We start from the raw sequence: 22487 nt of genomic DNA on the forward strand, positions 1-22487 counted from the left end.
GTTATTTCTGCAGGCTGTGTCTGTAGTGTCTGAATGTTGAAGAAATGCACGTTTTAGTGAGCCTGGGGAGTATCATATATGGGCATGTGGGGCACAGGCGTGAGCTTTTGTGTTTATGTGTGCCCACCTTCTCCATTCCACAGCAGAGTGATGACGATACCTTTAAACCGCACGTCTTAGGGGGCATTTCTTTGAGGACTGAGGGGGAGGGAAGGTGGAGGGAGCCATATTTGGGACTCTAGCTAGGTTGTGGAAGTGTGGGGAGGTGGGTGAGGGGTGCATGCTTTTCTCTATGTGGGTGGGAGGGATGCTGTGCACAGATGCGAGCGTATTCGTGCCCGGGATGTCGGGGTCCTCCTTCTGCCTGCGCCAGCATACATCTGCCTGGCAGTCTGCCGCCTCGGCAGCAGGGGCGGTGAGTTTGGGAGGATGGGGTGTGTAGGAGGAATGGATGGAAGTGTGTAGGCAGAGGGGTTGGGGCAGGAGAGGGAGCGAGCCGGAGGGAGCCGGGAGGGGGCGTGGTCCCCCTCCAATCTCCCCGCCCACCCTGCCGAAGGCTTCTCCTGATTGGCTTCTCGACCGCAGGGCTCAGGTTACTTTCTCCCGCAGGGCCGAGCGCGGGAGAGAGGACCCGAGAGCTGAGCGGCTGGTTTGGCCCCGGTCGGCTGCCTCCCCACTGCCCGAGTCCCCACCCGGCACCGCACCGACACCCTGCGCCAGCCTCCGTCCCAGACAAGGGCCCCCAACACCAGCATGGACTGCTGCACCGTAAGTTAGAGGGTCTGGGGGACGGGCACTCAGCTTGGCCTGGGGGAAGGGGCACCCGAGAAGCCCCTGGAGGGCGAGTGAGGGATGGAAGTGGGTGCAGAAGACCTAGCAGCAGTAAGGGTGCCTGCTGAGACGTGGGTGGTGGGTGGTGGAAGGCGCCCGCCTGACTTGAAAGCCCTAGGAAGAATGTCCCCCAACTCGTGGGGGCGTCTGGGCGCGCATCCGCCAGGCAGTCTAGGTTGGTCTGGGAGCTCGGCAAGGCTCTGCAACAGGGAAGCTGCAGGTTAGACGAGAAGAGGAACTTCCCCCAGAGTGACGCTGGAAACCGTCTCCTAGCGAAGCTACCGCGACTCCTTTCCCCTGGCTTTCGTCCCCCACCCCATTCCCCATCCCACTGCCACCGCCGTCGGTGGGCTGACAGGTTGACTCTCGTGACCCTCGCGCCCTGTACAGCGCCGGTGAGATAGTCAATTATTATTGGTTAGCTTAGTAGCGATGATGGGTTGCAAAGAGCCTAGTCCGTGTGGTTCTGGGGAGGGACTGGCCAGACCTCCAATGCCTTCTAGCCCTGGAGGGGGCTGGGTGAAGTGACCGCGAGAGAGCCCTGCTGGCGAGGGAAGGAAGTGTCTGCAATTTGTCAGCGCCCACACGGAGACCTAATGCCAGAGCGGGTTGCTGTTAAAGTACTCTGGTATGAAAGCGCCTGGTACAGGACCAGGCTGCTGGCACAGTCGAGGAGTGCAGTGATCATGCATGTATACAATTTATTTGTTCATTTATTTGATATTTTATTTTTTTTTAGCCCCTACATATGGAGAAAGTCCTACTCCAAAGTCTTGTATTCTCAGCCGTTTGGTCAACCCAGCTAATGATACAAGAGGTTATCACTTTGCCTGCTTAGAAAAGGGAAAAAAGTGAGGTTTGGAAGGAAAGAATAGACCAGTTTAGAAGAGGTGAGACTTCCCTATGTCTGGGTGCCAAGAGGCAGAAAGAACTTAGGGACAAGTGGTTGTGGTTGTTGTTATGATGTTTAACTCTTATTAATACAAATAATAGTTGTCAGTTTGTGAATGCTTACCATGTACCTAACATTTTATGTTTAATCATCACAACAACCCTGTGAAGTAGATATTTTCCCCATATTACAGATGTGCAAACTGATGTTTAGAAAGATTAAATGATTTGCCCAAGGAGGCACTGCTTCTAAGTGTGGAGGTGGGACACTAGCCTTGTCTGATTCCAATAGCTGTAATTTAACCTCTCCTATAAACATTTACTATATTTCCTCATTATAAAGGTAATATGGTCATAACAAAAAAATTTAAAAACTAAAGAAAAGTATAAAAAAGAAACACATCAATCATCTACAATCCCACCCCCTGGAGAAAGCTCTAATAACATATTTTCTTCCAGGCTTTCTCCTCTGTTTGTTATTCCCCAGGAAGCAGTTTTTGGTTGTGAAAGGAGGAATGGGCTCTTAATGGAGGTTCCTGGGCTCCTCACCCCCATCAGTATTTTACAAAACAGAGAAAATAAATGGATGGTGGGATCTGGATACACATGTAAGGGAGAGGAAATACTGCCAAGATGGTAAGAATGATGGGGAAGGGAAGGTAGGAAGAATGGTCAGTGGAAGGAGGTGAGAGAGCAAAGACTCCAAGAAGCCAGGGAAGGAATGTAAATTGTCTCCCCTGGTACCTGCAGGACTAATTAGAGTAGGATGTCGTGTCCCTGCCTGTAGGCTCTGGTCTGCCCTGGACCATGCTCCTGGGTGCCCACAAGGCCATACTGAGGGATTGGTAGACGTGGTTGGAATAAGTGTCCCCTAAAAAAAGGAGAAGCTGCCCACCCAAACAGCACAGAAGAGGCAAATGCACAATTATCCCAGTGGCCCAGCACCCTGGGTCACCTCCTCCAGCACATTCTCTACACAGGAGCCTTCCCCTTTCAGGCCCTGTCCTGGGTCTGCAGGGCTAAAGAACTGAGCAAGAGACAACACCATTGTCAGGCTGTGGCGGGGGCGGGGAGGGGTGGCGTGGTGGCCAAGAAGAGGTAACGGGGCAGAGCATAGGGGCAGGGCTGGCACTGAGCATCTTCCTACCCAACCCCATTCTGTGGAGGGCTGGGCTCAGCGCTGGGAAGCAGCTGGGACATGCATAGAGAGCAGAGCACATCTGGGGGGTGGGGACCGGTCCCTCTTCACCTTCCATTCTGGGGCTGTCCTTGCTGACCATCCAGCCTGGTGTCCTGCTTTATTTTCTTCTTTCTCCTTTGTAAGGAGGCGCAAACAGAAATGAGAAGAAGAAAACAGATCCGCTTTTTTTTTTATAAGAGCAAGAGCTGTTGATTCAGATGTATCAGTTGCCATTTACGTAGTCTGACTTTATATCTGACTTTCCTGAAGTCACTTAATATAAAAAGGCAAAGAAACATTTTTTTGGACCCATTTTTTGCTTGGTCTAGTTGACTTGGTCCAGCTGAACTCATAGAAATAATTACCTGCCCTGAGGTAGTGGTTAACAGCACAGGTTTCTGAATCCCATCACTATTTGTCAGCTCTGTGACCTTGGGTAAGTTACAAAATGTCTCTGAGGATGTGTCTTTACCTGTAAAATGGGAATTAAATGAGGTAATGTGTGCAAAGCGCTTAACACAGGGCCCAGCATATAACAAGCAGTAGGCAGGGATCGTTCTTAAAGCTTTTAGGATTTGGGAGCTGAAGGAGACTCTATTCATCTAGGCCAAGTTCTAGTTGTGGCTGAAGATATTGAGACCCTCAGAGGTGAAGTGATGGGACCATTTGGGACCAGAAACCATGGCTCGTGTTTTGCCCACCTTTGTCCCCCTCCCCCTCCCCCTCCTACAAACCCCCCAGTTCATGCAGAGCTCTCAGGCATACACCATCAGATCTTGGCTTTGGAAGGCACCAACCCAGGCACCATGACCCTTCCCGGATTCCTTTTACTGTCCCTCTATTTCTGTCCCTCCAGCTCTGCCCTGAGAATTCAGCTGGAGGGAGAGGGGGCTGATTCCGGGGAGGAGCAGCGTGCTGAGGGTGGCTCTGTCTGTTGCTCTGGATCCAGCTGGGGTGGGTGGTGACCGCAGGTGGGCCTTAGCATGTTTGGGGGAAGGTACCCCTTCCTCCGCTCAACCTCTACAGCTGCTGGCCCAGGAGAGGGGCTCAGGAATGTTTTCTTGATCATCGTCCTCTTTTGAGAAGAAGCATCCCTATTCCCTGAGACATCCCAAGAAAGGCTTGAGCTCTGAGAATCAAGGATCCAAAAAGGGTTGTTTCTGTTTCTAAGTGGGGGATAAGATGTCGAGGGGCGAGCACTAGACCCAGAAAAGACAAAAAGAGTGTGTCAGACCCCGCCACAACCACACCGGCCCTTGATAACTCCTCTTAACCGAAGCTGAATCAATTGTGGACATCTTGAGCACAAACGGAGGAACTCTGAAGCCCAGGAAATGAAGACAGCCTTGGGAACCATATGAGAGGAAGCCATTTGTAAACCTGGGCTTAGGGCATCTGGGATGTAAATCTGTGCCTCCTAGGACAGGACCGGGCTGGGGCAGTGATCACTGAGGCCCCACGCACACCCATCCCAATTCTGTGAACCGGATGGGCGATAGAGCGAGGGGAAAGGAATAGAACTGAATTACTACTACTGCGTGAGACCTCTGCGGAGAAGCAAAGTACAGGGAAAGCAGTGGAAGTCCCCAGGCGAAAAAAAAAAAGCAAATTCCTAGAAGCCAGAGGGTCAGTTCAAAGAAGAAATGCCCTTCTAACTCCACAGTACCCTTCTGCTTCCTACCCCACGTCATCACTGTGAGTAACGCTAAGCGAGAGAGGCAGGCTGGGGGCGGGGGCGCTGAGGCCCTCTCCGTTCCAGAGCCTCGACTCTGAAATCAGTCCCATCAATTCCCTAACCCTTTCTATTCTCAGCTAGGGCAGGCTGCTGGGGAAACAGAAACCTGGAGCCTGTGGGTGGGTCTCATTATTTTTAGGTTGATCCCTATGAAATTGTTTTTATATGACCACTTTAGCCTACAAAAACAGCTCTTTCACATCAACTCACTATCATTTAAAGGAATCATAATAGCTACCATTAATCGACCAACTAGATCATGCCAGAAGCTTTCTGCATATCACATTGTTTATTCTTCCCCACAGCCCAGAGGTAGATATTATTATCTGATTGCAGATGAAGGAAATGAGTTAGGAAAAGCTTAGAAAAATTGCCCAAGACCACTCAGTTAGCAAGTGGTGGAGCTTGGTTCCTTTTCTTGAATGCCTTTGCTTACCTGCAGCGTAGGGGTTAAAAATATACTCTGGACTCTGACATACAAAGGATTGACTCTTTGGTCCACTGATAAATACCTGTATGACCTCAGGTATGGTTTCCACACTCTAATCAGTTTTATCAGGGGTAAACTGGGATAACAATAAAAGGTACGTCATAGAGTTGTTGCCAAGACTAAATAAAATAACATCTGTAAAACTCCGTGATGCTGTGCCGGGAACCAGGGCAGGGCTTAAATGGTAGCTATTGTCATAATTCTTTTCTTTCTCTTGAGCACATCATGGAAAGGGCTTCTTGCTCCTGCTCTTTTCCTTTTGTCCTTTTTTGGAGTGAAGCCTTTTCTCTGTAGCTTCTTCCAGACCATCTCCTCTCTTCTGTTTGAGTACATCCTGAGGAGCAGTGCAAAATGGAGAGGCAATGGGAAAACAGTCTCTGGCCTCTAGCCCTGGGTGGAGGGAGGCTGCGTCGCTGAGGGGTAAGCCCCATCCTCACCCTAACTCCAGCTTTGAGCTCTGGTGTGATTCTACTTAGGGAAGGGACTGGCCTGCTGATTCTTCTGAACCCTCTCCCAGGGAATCCTGGACTCAGAAGGGACCCTTCTGAGCTGGAGGCACCCTGTGAGGACGGGGGAAAGGCAGCCACATCCAGGAGTCCCTGCTGTGGTTTACTGTGCTCCTCCAAACCCACCCTCCGGTCAGCTGGGCAGCTCCCCTAACTCGGCTGCTGGCAAGGGGCCTTCGCTCACTCAGGGCTACCCGGCTGTCTTGTATCCCATCTACCGTGCACTTCTCTTTCCTGAGTTGGGAACACAACTGTGTCCACCTGACCCTGAACCTTCCTTTTTGCCTGCCGCTGCCCAGAAGACACACACACACACACACACACACAGACACACACACACACACACACACACAGACACACACACACACACACACACACACACACACGCCCTGCCTTAGCCCTTCTCTGCACTTTCCACTCCCGCGTCGCCCTCGTCTCAATCCCCCAACACTCTTCTCCTACCCCACCCTCGGGGGGCCTCGGCCCGGTCACCCCACAAGGACGCACCCCCCCACCCCCCAGGAGAGCGCCTGCTCCAAGCCGGACGACGACATTCTAGACATCCCGCTGGACGATCCGGGTGCCAACGCGGCCGCTGCCAAAATCCAGGCGAGTTTCCGGGGCCACATGGCGCGGAAGAAGATAAAGAGCGGAGAGCGCGGCCGGAAGGGCCCGGGCCCCGGGGGTCCTGGCGGAGCTGGGGGCGCCCGGGGAGGCGCGGGCGGCGGCCCCAGCGGAGACTAGGCCAGGTGAGGCGGGCCACAGGCTCTCCTTCCCGACCCCGGACCCCCTCCTCCGAAGGAGCAAGGAAGACTAAGGGCGGCTGGGGGGTGGAGAGGGGTGTGGAAGGATGGGGACCTAGAAATCTGAGACGTGCGGGGGGTGGGAGGAGGCTGAGGACGCCGCGGGTTGGAGCGCTCACCTGTTTCTCTCTCTCCACACGGCCTGCTGCCCCGCCCCGGACCAAAGAACTGAGCATTTTCGAAGGTAATGAATACGACTCCGAAGCAGCGGGGTGGGACCCCTGAGTGGGAGGAAAGGACCAAATCCCCAGCCCTTCCCTCCGCCCGCCCTCACCTCCTCCCAGCCAGGGAAAATGCACCTGCGCCTGCAGGCTTTCTGACACTTGGAGACGCCTGAGACTGCGACGGGGACGCACCTGGACCGACACAGATACCCAGTCACCCGCGTTTGACCAGCCCGGCCGGGGGCCATAAACACCCAGCGTCTCACACGTACCGGCCGCGGGCTCATTTCAGCTCAGTGACTCCGGCTGGGCAGTTCCGGGTGACCGGGGCACCCTGGTGCTCCCCGCCCTGGTTCCTGGTTCAGGAAGGAGAGGGGAGAGGAAGTACTGGGAGAGGGCAGGTGCTCAGACCTTCTCTCTCCTCAGTTCCGAAGAGAGATGGATGCCACGTCCCCTTCGCAGTGACGAGACTTCCCTGCCGTGTTTGTGATCCTCTCCTTCCCACCAACCTGCCAGCTTCAGGAGCCCTCTCTGCGTCCTCAGAGACTCCCTCACCGAGGCAGACTCCGTCGAGGACTCACCAAGGCCGTGCCCTTTTAGTTAGTTCTCCAGTCTAGTATGGTCCCCATTTGCCCTCCCTTCGACCCTAACCCCAATCTCCGCGCTCCCAAATCTTCCTTCTTTAGCTTCTCGCCCACCTCTCCCCGCACCCAGCATGCTGCTCTGCCTCCGCAGCCTCGGTGCGCTTCCCTTCGCGCTCTGCGGAGGGCGCCCTAACCGTTGCCCAAAAACACTCCAAAAAAAAGTCCTTTCGATCTCTGCGCAGCTAAAGGGGGCGCCGTGCCTCTCTGCGCTGTTCACGTCCCAGCTTAGTCCCAGAACTTTGGATAGGGGAGGAGGGTTTTTATGGTGTCGGATACCCCTTGCTGTGATCGGAAGTCCCCATTTCACACCCCAACCCCACACCTGCCTGTAATCTGCCCTCCCCTCTCCCCAGCGCACCCCGAGAGCCGCCTCTCCAGCTCTCTGCTTGTTTCTGCAAAGGCCGAGTGTGGGGGAGGCTCGGTAGGAGGAGTCTTCCGCGGCCCCGCCCCTGCTCCTGCTGGCCCCGCCCCCACGGGCTCCTGGGGCTGTGGCCGGGAGGGTTTTTATCTCCGTGTGTGCATGTGACCGTGCTGGGTTGGAATGTGAACAATAAAGAGGAATGTCCAAGTGTTCAGAGGGTGCCGGGGGGGAGGGAGTTTGGGTGCACAAGACCACCGTTCGAAATTTTGAACAATCTCCTTTGACCGAACCAAAAAGTGGAGGTGGAGAGGGGGAAGGGAGGAGAGGAACCTAGGTTAGAACGTACCTTCGGAACCAACCAGACTTCCCGCCTACAGCATCCCTTCTGGGACTTCAAGCCCGCTCCTTCCCTTACCGGTAACACCCTCTGGGCCGCCTAGAGGAATTTGCTATACCGGCAGAAAGAAGGAGACAATATGGTACCCAAAGGCTTTACTTCTTGATATTCCCCCCTCAGGGATCGGGAGAGAAATCAGACAAGCATAGGGAGCTTAGACTTGGTGGTCGTCACAGTGCTGGCAGACGAGGGCCTCTCCAGGAGCCCACTGTTAGAATCGGCCCTCACAGAAGTTTGCTCAGAAATCCCAGGTGCGGTGGCATCCTCCCTGATAAACATAGGCAATTCTTAGTGAAGGCTGGAAGCCTCCCTCAGAGCACCATCATCCTCTAACCCAGGGACTTCTAATTTTCACTCTGCATAGGAATCATGGTGGAACTTTGGTGAAATGAAGATTTCAGGCCCCATCACCCCAACACACACACACACACACACACACACACACACACACAGATTCTGCTTCAGGAGGAATAGGAAGTGGCTTGAATCTGCATGTTTAACAAGCTCCCGGTGACTTCTGTTCGAGTAATCTGAGGACCACACTTGGAGAAATATTGCTCTGATCCCTATTCTGGACCCCATGACTGACAGCTGAAGTTGATGACAGGCGGCTTTTGCCCCTCCTTTCCTTACTAACCCCCACACAAGGACTAAACTCAGCTGAGTGCTCAGGACAGACAACTGGCCTCCACATCCTGTCGATGTGTATAAAAGGCCTTAAATAGTGAAAAGTAAAAATTCTTCTAAGTGTGAGGAGGTGAGGGCAGCTCATGAACCAAGCCCTCCACCCCGCACACTTCGCTCACACGCTCAACTACACGGGCTGTACTGCCACTCCTACCACAGAAGCCCAGGGCTGAGCAGCACCCCGTGCCCTGACCGCCCCCCCACAAAGGTGTCAGAGTTTGAGGGCTGAAATCACCAACTCTTTTTTGTTTTGTTTTGTTTTTTGCGATACGCGGGCCTCTCACTGCTGTGGCCTCTCCCGTTGCGGAGCACAGGCTCCGGACACGCAGGCTCAGCGGCCATGGCTCACGGGCCCAGCCGCTCAGCGACATGTGGGATCTTCCCGGACTGGGGCACGAACCCGCGTCCCCTGCATCGGCGGGTGGACTCTCAACCACTGCGCCACCAGGGAAGCCCTGAAGTCACCAACTCTTAACCCAAGCCCTTTCTTCCCACTCGGCACCGGCCCTCAGCCCTCCTGCTCACCGTAGGTCACTACCCCCGTATGTCTCCTTGGGCTTCTTCCTCCTGTCTTTCTGGAACCGTATCAGGCAGAACACAGCAACTGACAGGAAGAGCATGCCCAGCAGCACCCCGATCACAGCCCCGGCCACTCGGCCTTTGGAAGGCTCTAGGAGACACAGGATCCTCAGAGCTGCAGACCTTCCTTGGTGCCTCAGATAGCTTCATGCAGACCCCCAACCCAGGCCTGCCAGCCCAGCCTTTGCCCAGCATCCCCTACCAGTCACAGAGAGGGTCAGCTCACAGGATGCGCTGCCCATCTGGTTGGTGGCCACACAGCGGTAGGTGCCCGAGGAAGCCAGGGAGAGATTGGTGAGAATGAGCCGGCCGGACACCTCATCTAGAGGGTAAAGAGGAAGTGTTCCATCATTCATTCAACTCACAGTGAGCTATACTATGACAAAAGCATATTTCATTTCATCTTACAATAATCCTGTCAGGAAGGGACTAACCTCATTCTATTAGTGGGGAAACTGGCTCAGAGAAGGAAAGTAATTGTCCAAGGCGACCCAGAGAGGAAGTGTCAAAACCACTGCAACTTCTGTGCTCTTCCCACACTACACAGCTGCCTTTTCAGGGAAGGGGGAGACAGCACACACATGAAGGGTTCAGAAACCACAGTGGAATTGGGGTGGGGTGTCTACTGGCTGATGTCAGGTTCTTGGTTGGGGGAAAAGGGCTTGATTGCTGGAAACTGTGCCCTCTGGGTGGCTCTCAGCTGACCCAAATGCTCTTCTAAGCTGCTTCTTACCTTCCCTTTAGAAGGAAGAGCACACATTGGGAGGTGATCTGGGGGGCTCTCTGGATTGATAAAGGGACTTGCTGGGGCTGGGAGGAGAACCAGGGCACTGGAGCCAGCATGAGGAGGCTGGGAAGCCAAGGCTCTTAGACAGTCACATGGTTCCTTGAAGAAACTGGCTAAATGATTCAAGCCAGTCCATGCTACTCTTCCTCGGCATCCTCTCTAGGAAGTTTGGAAATGATTCATGACCCTCAAGAAATCTAAAAGGAATCCCGACCCCCAAAATAGGCAAGTGGGAATCATAGAATGCCCCTGCCTTCCACTCTCTTCCAGGATATCAGAAGTACATTTAGCTTGAGTAATGCTCCGGGGACCACGCAGCCACAGACTGTACAGGAAGACAGGAGGGAACAATAACAGAAGCCAGGGAAGAAGCAGGGGAAAGGTATAGCAGTGTGTCTCATACCTGCAAGCTTGGAACTCGTACTGTGGGCGTGTGGAGTTTAGAGGTCAGATTTGCCCAGGTTCTGAGTCCCTTCTTCCTTGAAGAAGGTGGTGTGGGCCCTTACCTTGTACCATGCTGCCGGGAGGTGGTGTAGGAGAAGATCCAAGGCGGATCCAGTTGTACACTGGCCTGGGGGCTCCCTCGGAAGAGCTGCATCTCAATGCAGTAGAGCCCCCCACGGAGGTTTGACCACTCTGACTGCACGAGGGGCTATTGGGAGGCACTGCAAAAATCACAGGAAGTACCTTAGCCATCTTCTAAGCCCACCCCCATGAAGTGCTAGGTTTCCTGCTTCAATACTTCCTACCACGTAGCGGTCCACCTCTATTCACGTACCACTGCATCCCAGGGAAATGATTTCCACTATTGGAAATTCTGATTGTTAAGAAAATTCTTCTTCATGTTGAACCAAAATCTGTGTTAGTAATATCCCAGTTGGTCTCAATACCTGCCCTCTGGGCCCACAAAGAGAAATGAAAAAAACTCTCCTCCCCAGGACAGCCCTTCAGATATTTGAATGCTGCTGTCATACACCACCTCCTAAGTCTTCTCTCTTCCATCTAAACATCTCCAGCCCCTTTAATAGTTTCTTCTGTTTGCTCATCTCCAAGCAGGCTCTAGTTTGGGGTGAGATGGGTGATCTGAACACAAAGTTAGTGCTTAGTGACAGGGGCCCTTTTTCCTTTGATGGGCACTCCCCCTCTCTGCTACTGACCTAGAGAGGGACAGAAACCTAGCTACAAATGGGAGGTTCCCCCAAAGATGGAGCTGTTGGGGGCATGACTCAGATCCCTATCTGTGGGAGCCACTGAGGGAGGAGGCGTTCTTTGTGGAGGGTGGAGCAGGGGTAGGATTGGAGGACTTTGGGAAGGAGGCATTTTCCTTCGGGGTCCCCAGTGCAGTTGTGCCCTTGGGCTGGAAATCAGGATAGGGGAGGATTGAGCAGGGCCAGTGCAATCTTTCGGGTTATGTGGGTGGCTGGTGGGTCCCCAGCCTGCCTCACCCAGCACAGTGAGGTTGATTAACCCCAACCCATTGCTGTAGAAATCGGGCGGGTTGTTAACGTGACAGAGGTAGGTTCCAGTGTCCGAGGGGTGGACATCAGTCAGTTTCAGGGTGGCCACTCCTCCTGTGGGGGGGTTCTGAAGCAGGCTGGCCCTCTCTGCCTTAGAACCAGTTGGATACAGCTGGCCGTTGGTGAAGTACAGGATCTGGGGAGAAGCAGAAGACACATATGTGCTTTTTGCCACCTGGCGTCAACTCTATAGTCTTTCTTCAATGGGGGTATTAGAAGCCCCTCCCTATGGCCGCCAGGGAAGCTGATACTCTGCAGCCAGAACCAGGGAGGTCTATCTGTCGCCAAATACCATCCCTTCCCAGGTGCTGAATGAACTAGAGTCATTGCTTTCCGCTAAGCATGCTCTCAATCTGGGGGGAGGGGAAGCAAATATTCCCGGAGGGGGCAGCATTTTTATCCTGCTTTTAATCACAACCGCTTAGCCTTGGTGGGTTTATGAACTGACACTGGAGCGGCACTAACGTACAGGGGTTGCATGGAGGAACTCGGGGAGGCGGCTGGATACACAGGGCTGTATGTGTGATATAGCCTCACGGAGACTGCGTTCCTAAGAAGATCTAGAAAGATCTTTTTCATCCAAGCATACTGATCCACAAATGCGCCCTCTCCGACCCCCTCGCCCTCATCGCTGGGTGGGTCCCCTGTTCCTGCCTCTCTTGGCCAAGCCCGCCAAAGGCAGGAGGGCCCCCCCATTCCGCGCGGGTGCCCTCAGCTCACGGGTTGGGACGAGGAGACGGGCCTCCCAGGCTGCACGAAGCTCCACTCCAGGGCGAAGTTGTCTCCCACCGACGTGCTGTAGCTGCACGTCAGCTCGGCGGTCTTGCCCACCGGCGCGCTCAGGGGCTCGATGGGCACCTTCACCTCCACGGCCAGCCCGGGGGCTGCAGTGGCCGAAAGGCCGGCGGGAGAAGCGCTCAGGTGACGCGGCCGGGGTGCCCTTCTTCCCCTGGGGCTCAACTCCCTCCGCTCCATCCCTCCCTTCTTGAAGCCTGAGGTTTCCAGGAGGGAGGAGCCCACACACCACCGGCTCTTCGGGTGGAAGGACCTGAAAGGGCCAAGACTGGGCCCGGTCTGAGGGTGTGCTTGTCGGGGAAAGGAAAACAAAAGTCGGGTGGTGGTTACACCCTCTCGAGAGGCCCAACTTGTCTGCTGGCCCAGCGGCCTCCTCTGTCCTCCACCCTCCCAGCGGCCTTCGACGTCTTCTCCCGGGCTCTGGCCCCGCCCCCTCCCACCGCCGTTCGCTGGCCCCCTCCTTACCACTCAAGCAGACCCAGCCCAGCAGGGCTCCGCAGAGGAAGGGCCCCTGGAGCCAGGCCATGGCCGCGTCCTGCCGGCTCTTGGTCCGTCTGGGCGTCTGGCTCTGGGAGAAGGTAGCGAGTGCCCACACGGCAGCCTCCTGGTGCCGGGCCCCAGCGAGACTGGCTATCTCAGAGCAAACAAGGGGAGAGGCCTGGCCCTCAGGTAAGGAAGTGCTCCTCCCTCCTCCAGGCCTCAGTACAGGAATCATTCTAGCCCTACTTCCTTCTTTTGTCCCCCTCCCCCCAATTTCTGAAGCAGTCAGGCTCTGGGGAAAGGGCTGGGCCTGGGGTGGGTACTTCAGGACAGGAGAGAGATCAGAACTGGTGCTCTGTAGGGAAAGAGTGACGCAGGAGGAAGAGGGAGGCATTCTGATAACCTGGGAGCTGGCAAATGACGTCACCACTTTGGGGTCTCACACTGTGAGCTCGAGCCCCAGGCCAGGGCCCTACCACCCTCTTCAGAGTCTTGCTCCTTCTGAGCCCCTCAGCCCCTCTTCCAGTTACTCCTCTGAGATCCCTTCTTTGGCACCTTTATCACCACTTGCTGAGGCAGGAGTCTCCGTGGAAACTACAAGCCCTCCCCCCTCCCAGAGCCACCCCATTTCACGGGCAGAGAAACTGAGGTCTGGAGGAGCCCCTACCCTTGGTAGGAAAAGGTGTGGCAGGACTGGGGTGGACACACCGCTACCACATCCTGTGCCTGGCTCCCCCCCAGTATGAGGGGGGTCACTGCTGGACGGGCAAAAAGACAGGTAAGGATTCAGTGGTCTGGGAGAGGAGCAGAAGCCAGGTTCTTCTCCTCTGCTCTTGAGGAGGAAACAGGAGATAAGCGCACACACACCTGAGCTGTGAGCGCTGAAGCGCCCGCAGAGAGTCACCAATTTTATCCCCTTGCTGCTCAGAGTGAGTGAGGGTCTCCCAGCCCCAAGCTCTTTGTGCCTCTCCACCACTGCCTGACAGCAAACGACCCTTTTAAAGACTCTAGAAGAGCTATCCCGAGCCAGCAAGCCAAGCTGGAGGCTGTGCGGAGAAGCCCTTCTGGGTCCACCGCCTGGGCAGGGTCATTTTTGCATCATCCTGAGACTCAGCTTCTCCTGGGAATTCCAAGCTTGAAAAGGTGATTTGACTCTCACTTTCCACGCAAACACAATGTATCTTTATTGAAGTTTGCAAAATCCAAACAGAACCATGCATTTCAAGTTAGTATAAAAAATATCTTCCTTATCCCCTGCCCCAACAAAACCCAACCAAACCAGCAGGACAGGTTATATTAACGCTGGGAGCTGGAGGGGGAGTGAAGGATGAGGTTAGGTGGGACGGGGTACAGACCAAGGGGGCCTGGAGGACTGGTTGACTGGCAGCCCCTACCAGGCCCTGGGGGATGAGGGTGAGAGGCAGAGGTAGCAATCTCAGCAGCATCCCACTGCAGTCTTACAGAGAGCCCAGGGCGGAGGCCTTCCTAATCCTAGGTCCACGTCCTCTTCTTCTACCTCCTCGAAGTTTGGGTCTTAACTGAGACTCAGTTTGCCCATAGTAAAGAAAGGTGGGGGCAGAGGACCAGAGGTCTGGAAGGCGGCCACCCTCCCAAGGCTCAGGCCTCTGTGCTAGGGGTGACCCCTGTAGGAAGGAGAAGCCGGACGCCCAGCCAGCGAGTGGCTGGGCCATCACACCAGAGACCCAGCCTGACTCCGGGCGGGAACCATCACAGGGACAGCACCCATGCGGCTCAGAGCAGAGGAAGAGACCCCCCCAGCGCTGGGGGATATTGGCTGAGGGCGGGCCCCATCTGTTCTGGGAAGCCTTGGTGAGGGCAGGACCTGACTGGAGAGGCTGGGTGTGGGGCTCAATGCGCCAGGCCTGGGAGGGCCTTGGGGTGGCCGAAGGGCTCGTGCCGAGGTAACAGAGGAGAGGGTCCCATTCTTGGAGATTGTGTCTGAGCCCTTGGGCCAGGGCAGGGTCCTGGGAGCGATGGCGTCCTCCCTAGTCATCAAAGAAGGATAAGAGGTCAGACGCCGGAAGGGGGAAAGGGGAGAGTTCCCACGTGCTTTGTCTTACTCTCGCCTCCCCTCTTCTTCAACTCTCCTTAAAATCTGCCCACAGGAAGGATGGTTCAGCCACCGCCCAACCTCATCCGTTAGATGAGAGCTGCCTGAATTCCCAAGGAGAGCCCTCATCTTGGCACAGACCGGGGACACTTACTTGATATCGTTGGCCGGCTCCTCTAGGGCCTTGCCCCGGCGTTGGTACAACAAGACCAGCCCAACCAGGAGCCCCAATCCAACCACGGTGCCCACGACAGCTCCAGCAACCACCGTAGCCTCAGGCCCTGGAAAAACCTTGCCGTCAGAGGGGGACTCTCAGCTTATTCCCTGGCCCTTTCCAACCCCACCGCCCCACTGCCCTACCACCACCATACACATTTTCTCTCTTTGTTAAGAAGAAGGTGACTGTCAAGAAGAAAGTGGTCACTGACCAAGTACCTGCATGAACATTTGACCAAGACAAGCTCCTTGTCCTGTTATAATGAAAGGCCTCCTCCCCTCTCTTGCAAACCCACCCCACCCCCCCATTGACCAATCTTCTCCTTAACCACACTTACCCCTCACTGACCTGTGCTCACTTTCAGGGTCACATTGCACTGGGCACTGCCCACCTCGTTGTGGGCCTTGCAGATATACACTCCAGACATGGAAGTAGAAAGGTTTTTGAGGTTTAAAGACCCATGGATGGCATCTGTGGACACAATTTAGCCGTCAGTCCAGGGATCCTCTTTCCCATAAAAAACATCCTGCGCCTCCTCTGGAATGTCCTCTTTGACTCCCTGGGACAGACTCCCTGGCTATCCGTTCCCTGAGGGAAGGGAGAGGTGTGACAGCCAGTGTGCTGGGTTCTGCTCCCAGTTGCCTAACTGCTGGCTCAATACCCCTCTCCATTTCCACCACTCAGTGTCCCCAAGTGATATCTGAAAGGAGGCTAAAGAGGAAGTGATGCCCAGAAAAACCAAAATCCAATTTTTACTTTTATTTCTGAATGGCGGAGAGTGAGAGAGAAAGGACATTGAGTGAGGAATTAGAAAACCTAGGATCCAGAATTGACCAGTCTTCTCCTTGGGAAGACTGGTCAATTGACTTTAAGAAAGTGACCTGCTATCTCTGGGTCCCAATTTCTTCATCTGTAAAATGGGGGTAATACGACCTACTTGATTGTGTTGAAAGGAATATATGAAGTAATCTAATGATTTTAACAGTTAAAGTTTATTGGCTGCTTACTCTGCCCCAGAGACTTAAGTTCTTTACATGTACTAACTTAGAAAAGTTTCACAACAAACCTATGAGATAAGCTCTATGTAAAAATAATTTTAAAACTTTTATTATAAAAATGGTCAAATGAAAAGTAGAAAGAGGGATGAAATAAAAATCCATATACCCACAACCTAGATTCAACAGTTGCTAACATTTTGCTATACTTCTTTCATTTCTCTTTCTTCTGAGACATTTTAAAGTAAATACTTCAGCATGAAACTCCAAAAATAAGGAAGGACAGTATCCTACATAGCCACAAGACCATTACCACACCTGATAAATTAAGACTAATTCTCCAAAAAAAAAAAAAAAAAGACTAATTCTCCAAGAGCATCTAGTACTCCATTTTAAAATTGTTCCATCGATTATCTCAGTCAAATTGAAAAAAAAAGTTCCAATTGCCCCCAAATGTTTTTTATAGCTGGTGTGTTCAAATCAGGGCTATTGATATCCCCATTTTACAGATGAGGAAACAGAGTCACAAAGTCACACACCTGGTGAATGCAGATCTTCTAGCCCCAGCGCCTCTTGAGTAACCTGTCTGCAGCACGTGCCACACCTGGCAGGGCCTCTTTCTCCAGCCCCTCCCCCGCCCCCCCCCACCCCCGCCAGTGCTTTTCAGCATTGCCTCCCCTGGCACCCCGGCCCCTCTGGCACGTCATCTTTCCTCTACCCCAGCCGCACTCTCAGTGTCTCCGGAAGTTCCCTCACCTAAAACAGGTGCAAAGAAGACCTGGGAGGATGGGGGCGACCGCACCCACTGGTATTGGGCAGCGGGCTTACTCCTTGGGGACTGGCAGCTCAAGGTCACGTTGGTCCCCACGTGGGGCACGCCCCGGAGGCGGCAGGATGGAGGAGCTGGAGGAACTGGGGGAGGAGAGACAGGTTAAAAACTCACATCCGGGGGCCAGCGGCTCCCCTCCCCCGTCACACGGACCCCTGTCCCACACACGGACCCCCGTCACTCTGTTTGCCCCTCCCCCAACCTTCACAGTCGCTTGGGGGAGAGACCTGCCCGACCTCCCACGGGTGCCTCTCACTTACCCAGCACATTGAGTTCTAAAGTCTTGCTGCTGTGACCTCGAACAGTGCCTTGACTATCTTGCAAGTTCACGGAACAGAGGTAGGGTCCGGAGTCTTTCTCCTGGAGGTCCTGCAGCCGCAGTGACACATTCCGGGAGGGCATGGGGTAGACCAGGGATGCTCCAGGTTTGCTTGATGTGACCCCACTGATGTGCGCCAACACCTGGTGGGCGGGCGTCACACCTCCCCATTATTACTTGTCTGCTCTGTGCCCAGGGCTCAGCTAGTGCCCCTCCCCCAAACTGGGGGTCTTCAAATGCCCCTCACCTGCACCACCCCCTCTAACCTCTACCAGTTCTCCATTCACCCCTGTCTCTCTAGCTACCGTCTCACCAACCCGGGTGCTCTGCACCAGAACAGGTCCTGTTCCCCTGGGCGCTGTCTCTTCATCTCCCACTTGGGGTGTTTAGAAAGTGGTAAAATGGTTGAGGGATAATGTAAATAGGGGGTAATGTATGAAAGAAACTTAGACTGCAGGGGTAGAGCCAAGAGAAAAAATATCCTTTTAATTTTTCTTGAAGATCCCCCCCCCAGTGTATAAGCCCATGCCCTACCCCTGCAATCTAAGTTTCTTTCATACATACCCCCTACTTATCAAATGACCTCCTGAACACACTTTCTAGGACCTTGCAAGGAGTCTGGCAAATAAGCAGCTCTGAAAATGACGTTTCCTTGGCTTCTGGGTAAATTTGCCTCTGAGTCTTCGTCTGATGTCAGGAAGGAAGATAGGTGAGAGATTGTAGGAGGACATGTACCCTTGCCTCTCAAGGAGGTTATATGGGAGCCGCGGGACAGATAATCATTTGGAAAGAGAAGCGGCCTGTGACAATGTCCAAAGCACAGATAATGTGAAAGCAGGAAGATGCTCAACTTTTAAAAGTTGTGTGATACATGCTCTAACCCTTCCTGTTTCCTATACCCTCAATCCTCACTTTCCCCCTTGCCCGGCAAAGTAAAATGCTTCTCCACTTGTCAGTGTTTGGTGTGCTCGAGTTCTAGGGAAACCTGGGAAAAGGAGAATTCTTTGGGGAAGCCTCCAATATCAAAACAAAAATTGAACCGGTGAGGTGGACCTTGCTTTTCCCTGACACTCCTTCGAGTCAGCCATCCCCTGGCCACCCCTCCCACCGTTGCCCGCTCTTCCCTGCTCCCCACCCCGCCCCCGGCCCCGCCCCACCTCCGGCGTAGCGAGCCTCCGGCCGAGACGATTTCCCTCACCTGGCTCATATTCATATTCTTCCCTTCCAGTAAGAACCATATCACGGTGGGCACCTCCCAAGGCTTGGGCTTGGTCGAAGCTTGGTCCCCTTGCAGGGTGTACCACGCCGGGAGCACCACTTCCTCTCCCTCTACCGCCCGCAACTTGGTGAGGCCAGCGGGCACGTGCAGCTCCACTTGGGCCCGCGAGGGGGGCGCTGGGGATGAGAGCGAGGAGGGTGAGCGCGGAGCCCAAGGACCCAGCTCAGCGCGGCGGCAGGAGAGGACGAACCTCGCGGGGTCCCGCCACCGTAGGCCTCGAAGACTGCCCAGGGCCCGCTGGCCTGGGATCCCATTGTCAATTTCATCAGCGCTTCTTCTCCCCAGCCTCAGCCCGCTGGCTTGCAGCAGGGATAGGGACCTGTGTCTACGCATTTATTTGTACCCAGAGGCGCAGATTTCCGCGCACCAAGAGGAGGAGGGGAGATTTCCAGCGAGAAGGGAAAGACATCCAAGAGGAAGGGAAGAGTTAATACTTTTTATCTACCCTCTACGTAGGCCACTTGCTCCCCCAATTTTCCTGGGCGGAAAGGCGCCGGTCGGGATCAAGAGCGTTCCCATCTCCTGCGTTCTCAAACAGATGTGCGGAGGGGGGGGGGTGGGACGGTTAATCGGTTACCGATTAACTCCGCGGCTCCTTCTGAACTACTCCGAGCCAGGGAATCTGGAGTGGCCCAGCGCCTAACCCGGCCCAGTGACTGCCCGTGCTCCCCGGCCTCCCGCTAGGTTCCCACACGTGGGCTTCCCCAGGAAAGTTCCCAAGGGCCCTTTTGGGGCCCAGGGGATCTGGGCGGGTCGCAGGGAATCCTGGCAGAGCTAGAGGAGAATGAAGGTCCCCTGACAATCAAGTACAAAGCAATCAAGTACAGAGCTTGCTTCTGCCTGTGACTGACCTTCAGGAGGTGGCCTGGGGTGTTGGTTTCAAGGAGGGGGCTGTCGAATCAAAGCTTGCATCATGGCACCCAGGAACACTCACTTATTGCCCTCTGGAGAGGCAACGGAGCAGCCAGTCAAAAGCCCTTTGGGGGAATAAGCTTGGGCTTGTCCGTGGCCAGGCCTGAGGATGTTGGCCGCCCTAGTTCCTAAGCCCTGCTCTCACTGAGGCCCTGAGTCCTCGGCCTCAACACTCTGCCCTGGAGTCTGAGATGCCACCTCCACGTGGTGATCAGGGGGCCACCGCTCGGACAGCGGCCGCACCCGGGTCCGGCTCTCCACCCTGCTAGAGGCCGGCTGAAGGCCTCTAAGGGCCCAGGAGTGGATCCGGCCAGGATGCACACCGCCCCCATGGCTTCCTGGCTGCGTGTCTTTACAGAACCCCCAGTCCGATTCCTTGGCCTTCTTAGCCCCCCCCCCTCCCCATTTCCTGGCAGGTCCCTGTGGGCCAAGCAGGAAACTTGTGCCCGGTGATAAGCCAGAAGACAATGAGGAGGGCGCCGCTGGACCGGAGGCTCTGCAGGCAAAAACAACCTCTGCCTCAAGGAGCCTGACACCCGCTCAGGACCAGCCCGCCGGCTGGGACGCGGAGAGGCCTACGGGTGGTGCAGGCTCTGGCCCAGCCTTTCTGCCGCTCACCCCCAGCGGCCAGACACAGTTCCCGCCAGAAAGCGGCCGCGGTCCCGGGAGAGGGATGAGCCGCCTCCTCCCTGGGCCCCCCGCGACCTCCCTCAGGTCCTGCATTTACGAGGTCACTTTGCCAAAGGTAGAGGGGTGGTAAATCAATAGTAATGCGGACACATTGGGGTCTGGGCAAAGGCCAGCTAGGAGCTGGAGAGGGCCCCAGGCTTCGCTGCCCTGGTCCGGGGCGTCCGCTGGAGCAGAAGCCCCTCAACTCTTCGGCCCTTTCTGCTCCCAGGAGCCACAGGGAGAGGCAAAGGGGGTGGTTGGGTCTGAGTGAAGGAGACGGGAGCCGCCCAGGAAAGGGACCCTTCTGGCCCACGCCAGACCAGAGCGTGGGGCAGGCTAGAGCGCAGGAGAAGGAAAATGGGCCTGCTCCCCAGGGCTACTATTTTTAGTCTCCCTTTTTCTCTGAGAAACTCCCCCCGCGGGCTTCTCACGCCCCAGGGGCAGCATCGCTGAGCCACCGAGGAGCAAGGGAGCAGAAGGGCCTCGGCGGAGAACCCTGTCGGGCAGAGCCCGATAGAGCCTGTGCCACCCAAAGTGCTGACCATCCCGAGGGCCATTTAACCCTCAGTGGCCCCCCGGGGGCGGCCAGGTAGGGATGCTGAAGCCTGGGTCTTCAGTATGAAATCTGGGGCTCAGAGTTAGGATAGAAAGAGGACGGGTTGCCGGAGAGCTGCCTGAGACACCCTAGCTGCTAACTTGAATTCTTCTCCCTTTCTTCAGAGATCCCCAGCAGGAAGGGGGATGGGGAAGTTGAGGGTAGAATGCAGAAGGGAAAGAGGTGTTGATGTTGAAGCTGGGACAGAGGGCCTGAGAAGTTAAGGGATCCTGGAGCAGCCCCACCAAGGGGCTGGTGGTCTGGTCTTGAGCCCCACTTTTTCTGGGGACCCTAATACTTCATGCCCCAACACCCTTGCAGCACAGACTGGGCTAAAGGAGACACGGGTAAAAGTTAGGTGGGACCCATCAGTGTGGTTGAATTTCACTCTACATTTTTCCAAGTCTTACTTGCCCTGGCGACTTCCAACCTGAGAGAAATGAGGAGTTAAAGCTGACCTGGACAAACCCACCCTTCACCCTCATTCCGGATCCTTGAAGAAAGATGGCAAGAAAGCCTGGGAGGCAGCATGTGAAACAGCTTATAATGAGCTTAGTTCCTGTGGTCCTTTGCTCCCAGATATTGCACTGGGCCACCCCAGCTCCTGGGCGCTCCTGGAGCCCTTCAAACACTCCTCAAGCACTTGCTCCAAGGAGGGGCCCTTCCTCTCTGACTCAAAGGCCCTCTTCTCTATTTCCTTTGTCCTTTTGGCTCTGGGAGCCAATGGGGGTGGTGGACCTCTTGGGGGGGGGGTCACAATTCTGCTCCTCTAGGCATTCAAAGCCCTCCTCCATTTCCTGTGTCCCAAATGACCTCACGGTCGTGCTTTGGGGGCACCTCCCTTGATTCCCAGGCCAGGAAGCAGGAGGAGGGGGCAAGTGGGAGGATCTGGGCTGGGGAATTGAGGTGAAGTGCGTGTGTCAAGCCCGGGAACCAGGGAATTCCCCAGGGGCTCTTGCACATCAGTTTGTGGTAGGGTGGGGGTCAGGAGGGGGGCTGGAGTTAAGTCCTTAAGCTCTTTAGCCAGTGTCTCATCCAGCAGCTCAGCTCATCCGGCTCTGCTGGGTGGAGGTGGGGAGTGGGGGTGAGGAATGGTTCCAACAACTCACCCCAGGCAGTGCCCTAACCCTCTCGCCGACCACAAACACACCGCACCCGAAGTGGGAGCTGTTCCCCAACGCAGCAGGGACACAAGTGGGGGGAAGTATAAGGGCGGGGAGGGAAAGAGTCAGAGACGGGAGTCCTGTCCCACCCAGTTCCTCATCAGTGCCCAAAACCACCTCCCTCAGGGTCGGACTCACCCCATCTCTCCCATCTCATATCCCCTCCAGGTCCAGGGTTTCACTCACCGAGAGCAGTCAGCCCCAGGAACAAAACCCGCAGCAAGCTGGTCGCAGGGGACCCGGGCAGGGAAACCATGGCCTTCCCTGGCCCCGACGGAGTCAGGGTCACCGGCTCCGGGACACACCAAGCGACAGGTGCTGGGGCCGCACGACAGCCGGAGCAGAGGCGGGAGCCGGGCCACTGACACCAAGGGCGGCTCTGGCCAGAGTCTGCGTTCGTGTGCCGGTGGTGGGGTGGGGACCGATGGGGACTGGGGGCGGGGCATTCGAGGGGGCGGAGAGGTCGCCGTCCTCGCGGGCGGGGCTCGAGGGTGACCCGCCGCAGGGGGACGCTCCTCGCGCTCCGACGGCCGGCTCCGACGGCCGGCTCCCGCGGCCTCCACCGAGTCAGGACGCAGGGTGGGGTCGGGT

The 22487-nt window shown here is 55.4% G+C and overlaps 3 protein-coding genes across 5 annotated transcripts; 1 reads left to right on the forward strand and 2 right to left on the reverse strand.

Annotated features, from left to right (window-relative positions):
* The first annotated feature begins 609 nt into the window (after positions 1–609).
* NRGN (neurogranin) lies at positions 610–7817 on the forward strand. Its single transcript, XM_030840048.2, has 4 exons — positions 610–768; positions 6156–6382; positions 6603–6620; positions 7027–7817. Exons 1-2 carry the CDS (start codon positions 754–756, stop codon positions 6375–6377), a joined length of 237 nt encoding a protein of 78 aa, XP_030695908.1. The 5' UTR covers positions 610–753; the 3' UTR covers positions 6378–6382; positions 6603–6620; positions 7027–7817.
* Positions 7818–8045: 228 nt separating this feature from the next.
* Positions 8046–13241, reverse strand: VSIG2 (V-set and immunoglobulin domain containing 2). 2 transcript variants are annotated; one of them, XM_030840019.2, is made up of 7 exons: positions 12833–13241; positions 12293–12456; positions 11501–11708; positions 10562–10720; positions 9471–9590; positions 9215–9359; positions 8046–8270 (listed from the first exon to the last, which is right to left on the reverse strand). In XM_030840019.2, exons 1-7 carry the CDS (start codon positions 13239–13241, stop codon positions 8138–8140), a joined length of 1338 nt encoding a protein of 445 aa, XP_030695879.1. In that variant the 3' UTR covers positions 8046–8137. The 2 variants fall into 2 exon arrangements, with proteins under 2 accessions (XP_030695879.1, XP_060160483.1); XM_060304500.2 differs by lacking the exon at positions 8046–8270 and having other exon boundaries at positions 9211–9359; positions 12833–12963.
* A 1149-nt stretch (positions 13242–14390) lies between these two features.
* ESAM (endothelial cell adhesion molecule) lies at positions 14391–22300 on the reverse strand. Of its 2 annotated transcripts, none has more exons than XM_060304501.1 (7): positions 22083–22300; positions 18477–18673; positions 17220–17328; positions 16887–17042; positions 15484–15606; positions 15073–15199; positions 14391–14853 (listed from the first exon to the last, which is right to left on the reverse strand). In XM_060304501.1, the coding sequence occupies exons 1-7, from the start codon at positions 22150–22152 to the stop codon at positions 14538–14540; spliced, it is 1098 nt and encodes a 365-aa protein (XP_060160484.1). In that variant the 5' UTR covers positions 22153–22300; the 3' UTR covers positions 14391–14537. The 2 variants fall into 2 exon arrangements, with proteins under 2 accessions (XP_060160484.1, XP_030695893.1); XM_030840033.2 differs by having other exon boundaries at positions 17220–17421.
* Between the last annotated feature and the right edge of the window lie 187 nt (positions 22301–22487).

Source organism: Globicephala melas, chromosome 8 (genome assembly GCF_963455315.2).
Source record: "Globicephala melas chromosome 8, mGloMel1.2, whole genome shotgun sequence".
Taxonomy (NCBI): domain Eukaryota; kingdom Metazoa; phylum Chordata; class Mammalia; order Artiodactyla; family Delphinidae; genus Globicephala; species Globicephala melas.

What these genes read in the sequence shown, in the direction of transcription:
- ESAM (XM_030840033.2), bottom strand. Translation starts at nt 22,152, where the DNA reads ATGGTTTCCCTGCCCGGGTCCCCTGCGACCAGCTTGCTGCGGGTTTTG. An exon ending in AGAATATGAATATGAGCCAG is followed by an intron (nt 17,422 to 18,476) that starts GTGAGGGAAATC and finishes CCCGCCCACCAG; the next exon opens with GTGTTGGCGCACATCAGTGG. An exon ending in GACCCTGAAAGTGAGCACAG is followed by an intron (nt 15,200 to 15,483) that starts GTCAGTGAGGGG and finishes AGGTTTTTCCAG; the next exon opens with GGCCTGAGGCTACGGTGGTT.
- VSIG2 (XM_030840019.2), bottom strand. Translation starts at nt 13,241, where the DNA reads ATGCCTCCCTCTTCCTCCTGCGTCACTCTTTCCCTACAGAGCACCAGT. An exon ending in GGGCTGGGTCTGCTTGAGTG is followed by an intron (nt 12,457 to 12,832) that starts GTAAGGAGGGGG and finishes CGGCCACTGCAG; the next exon opens with CCCCCGGGCTGGCCGTGGAG. An exon ending in GCTGACCCTCTCTGTGACTG is followed by an intron (nt 9,360 to 9,470) that starts GTAGGGGATGCT and finishes TGTGTCTCCTAG; the next exon opens with AGCCTTCCAAAGGCCGAGTG.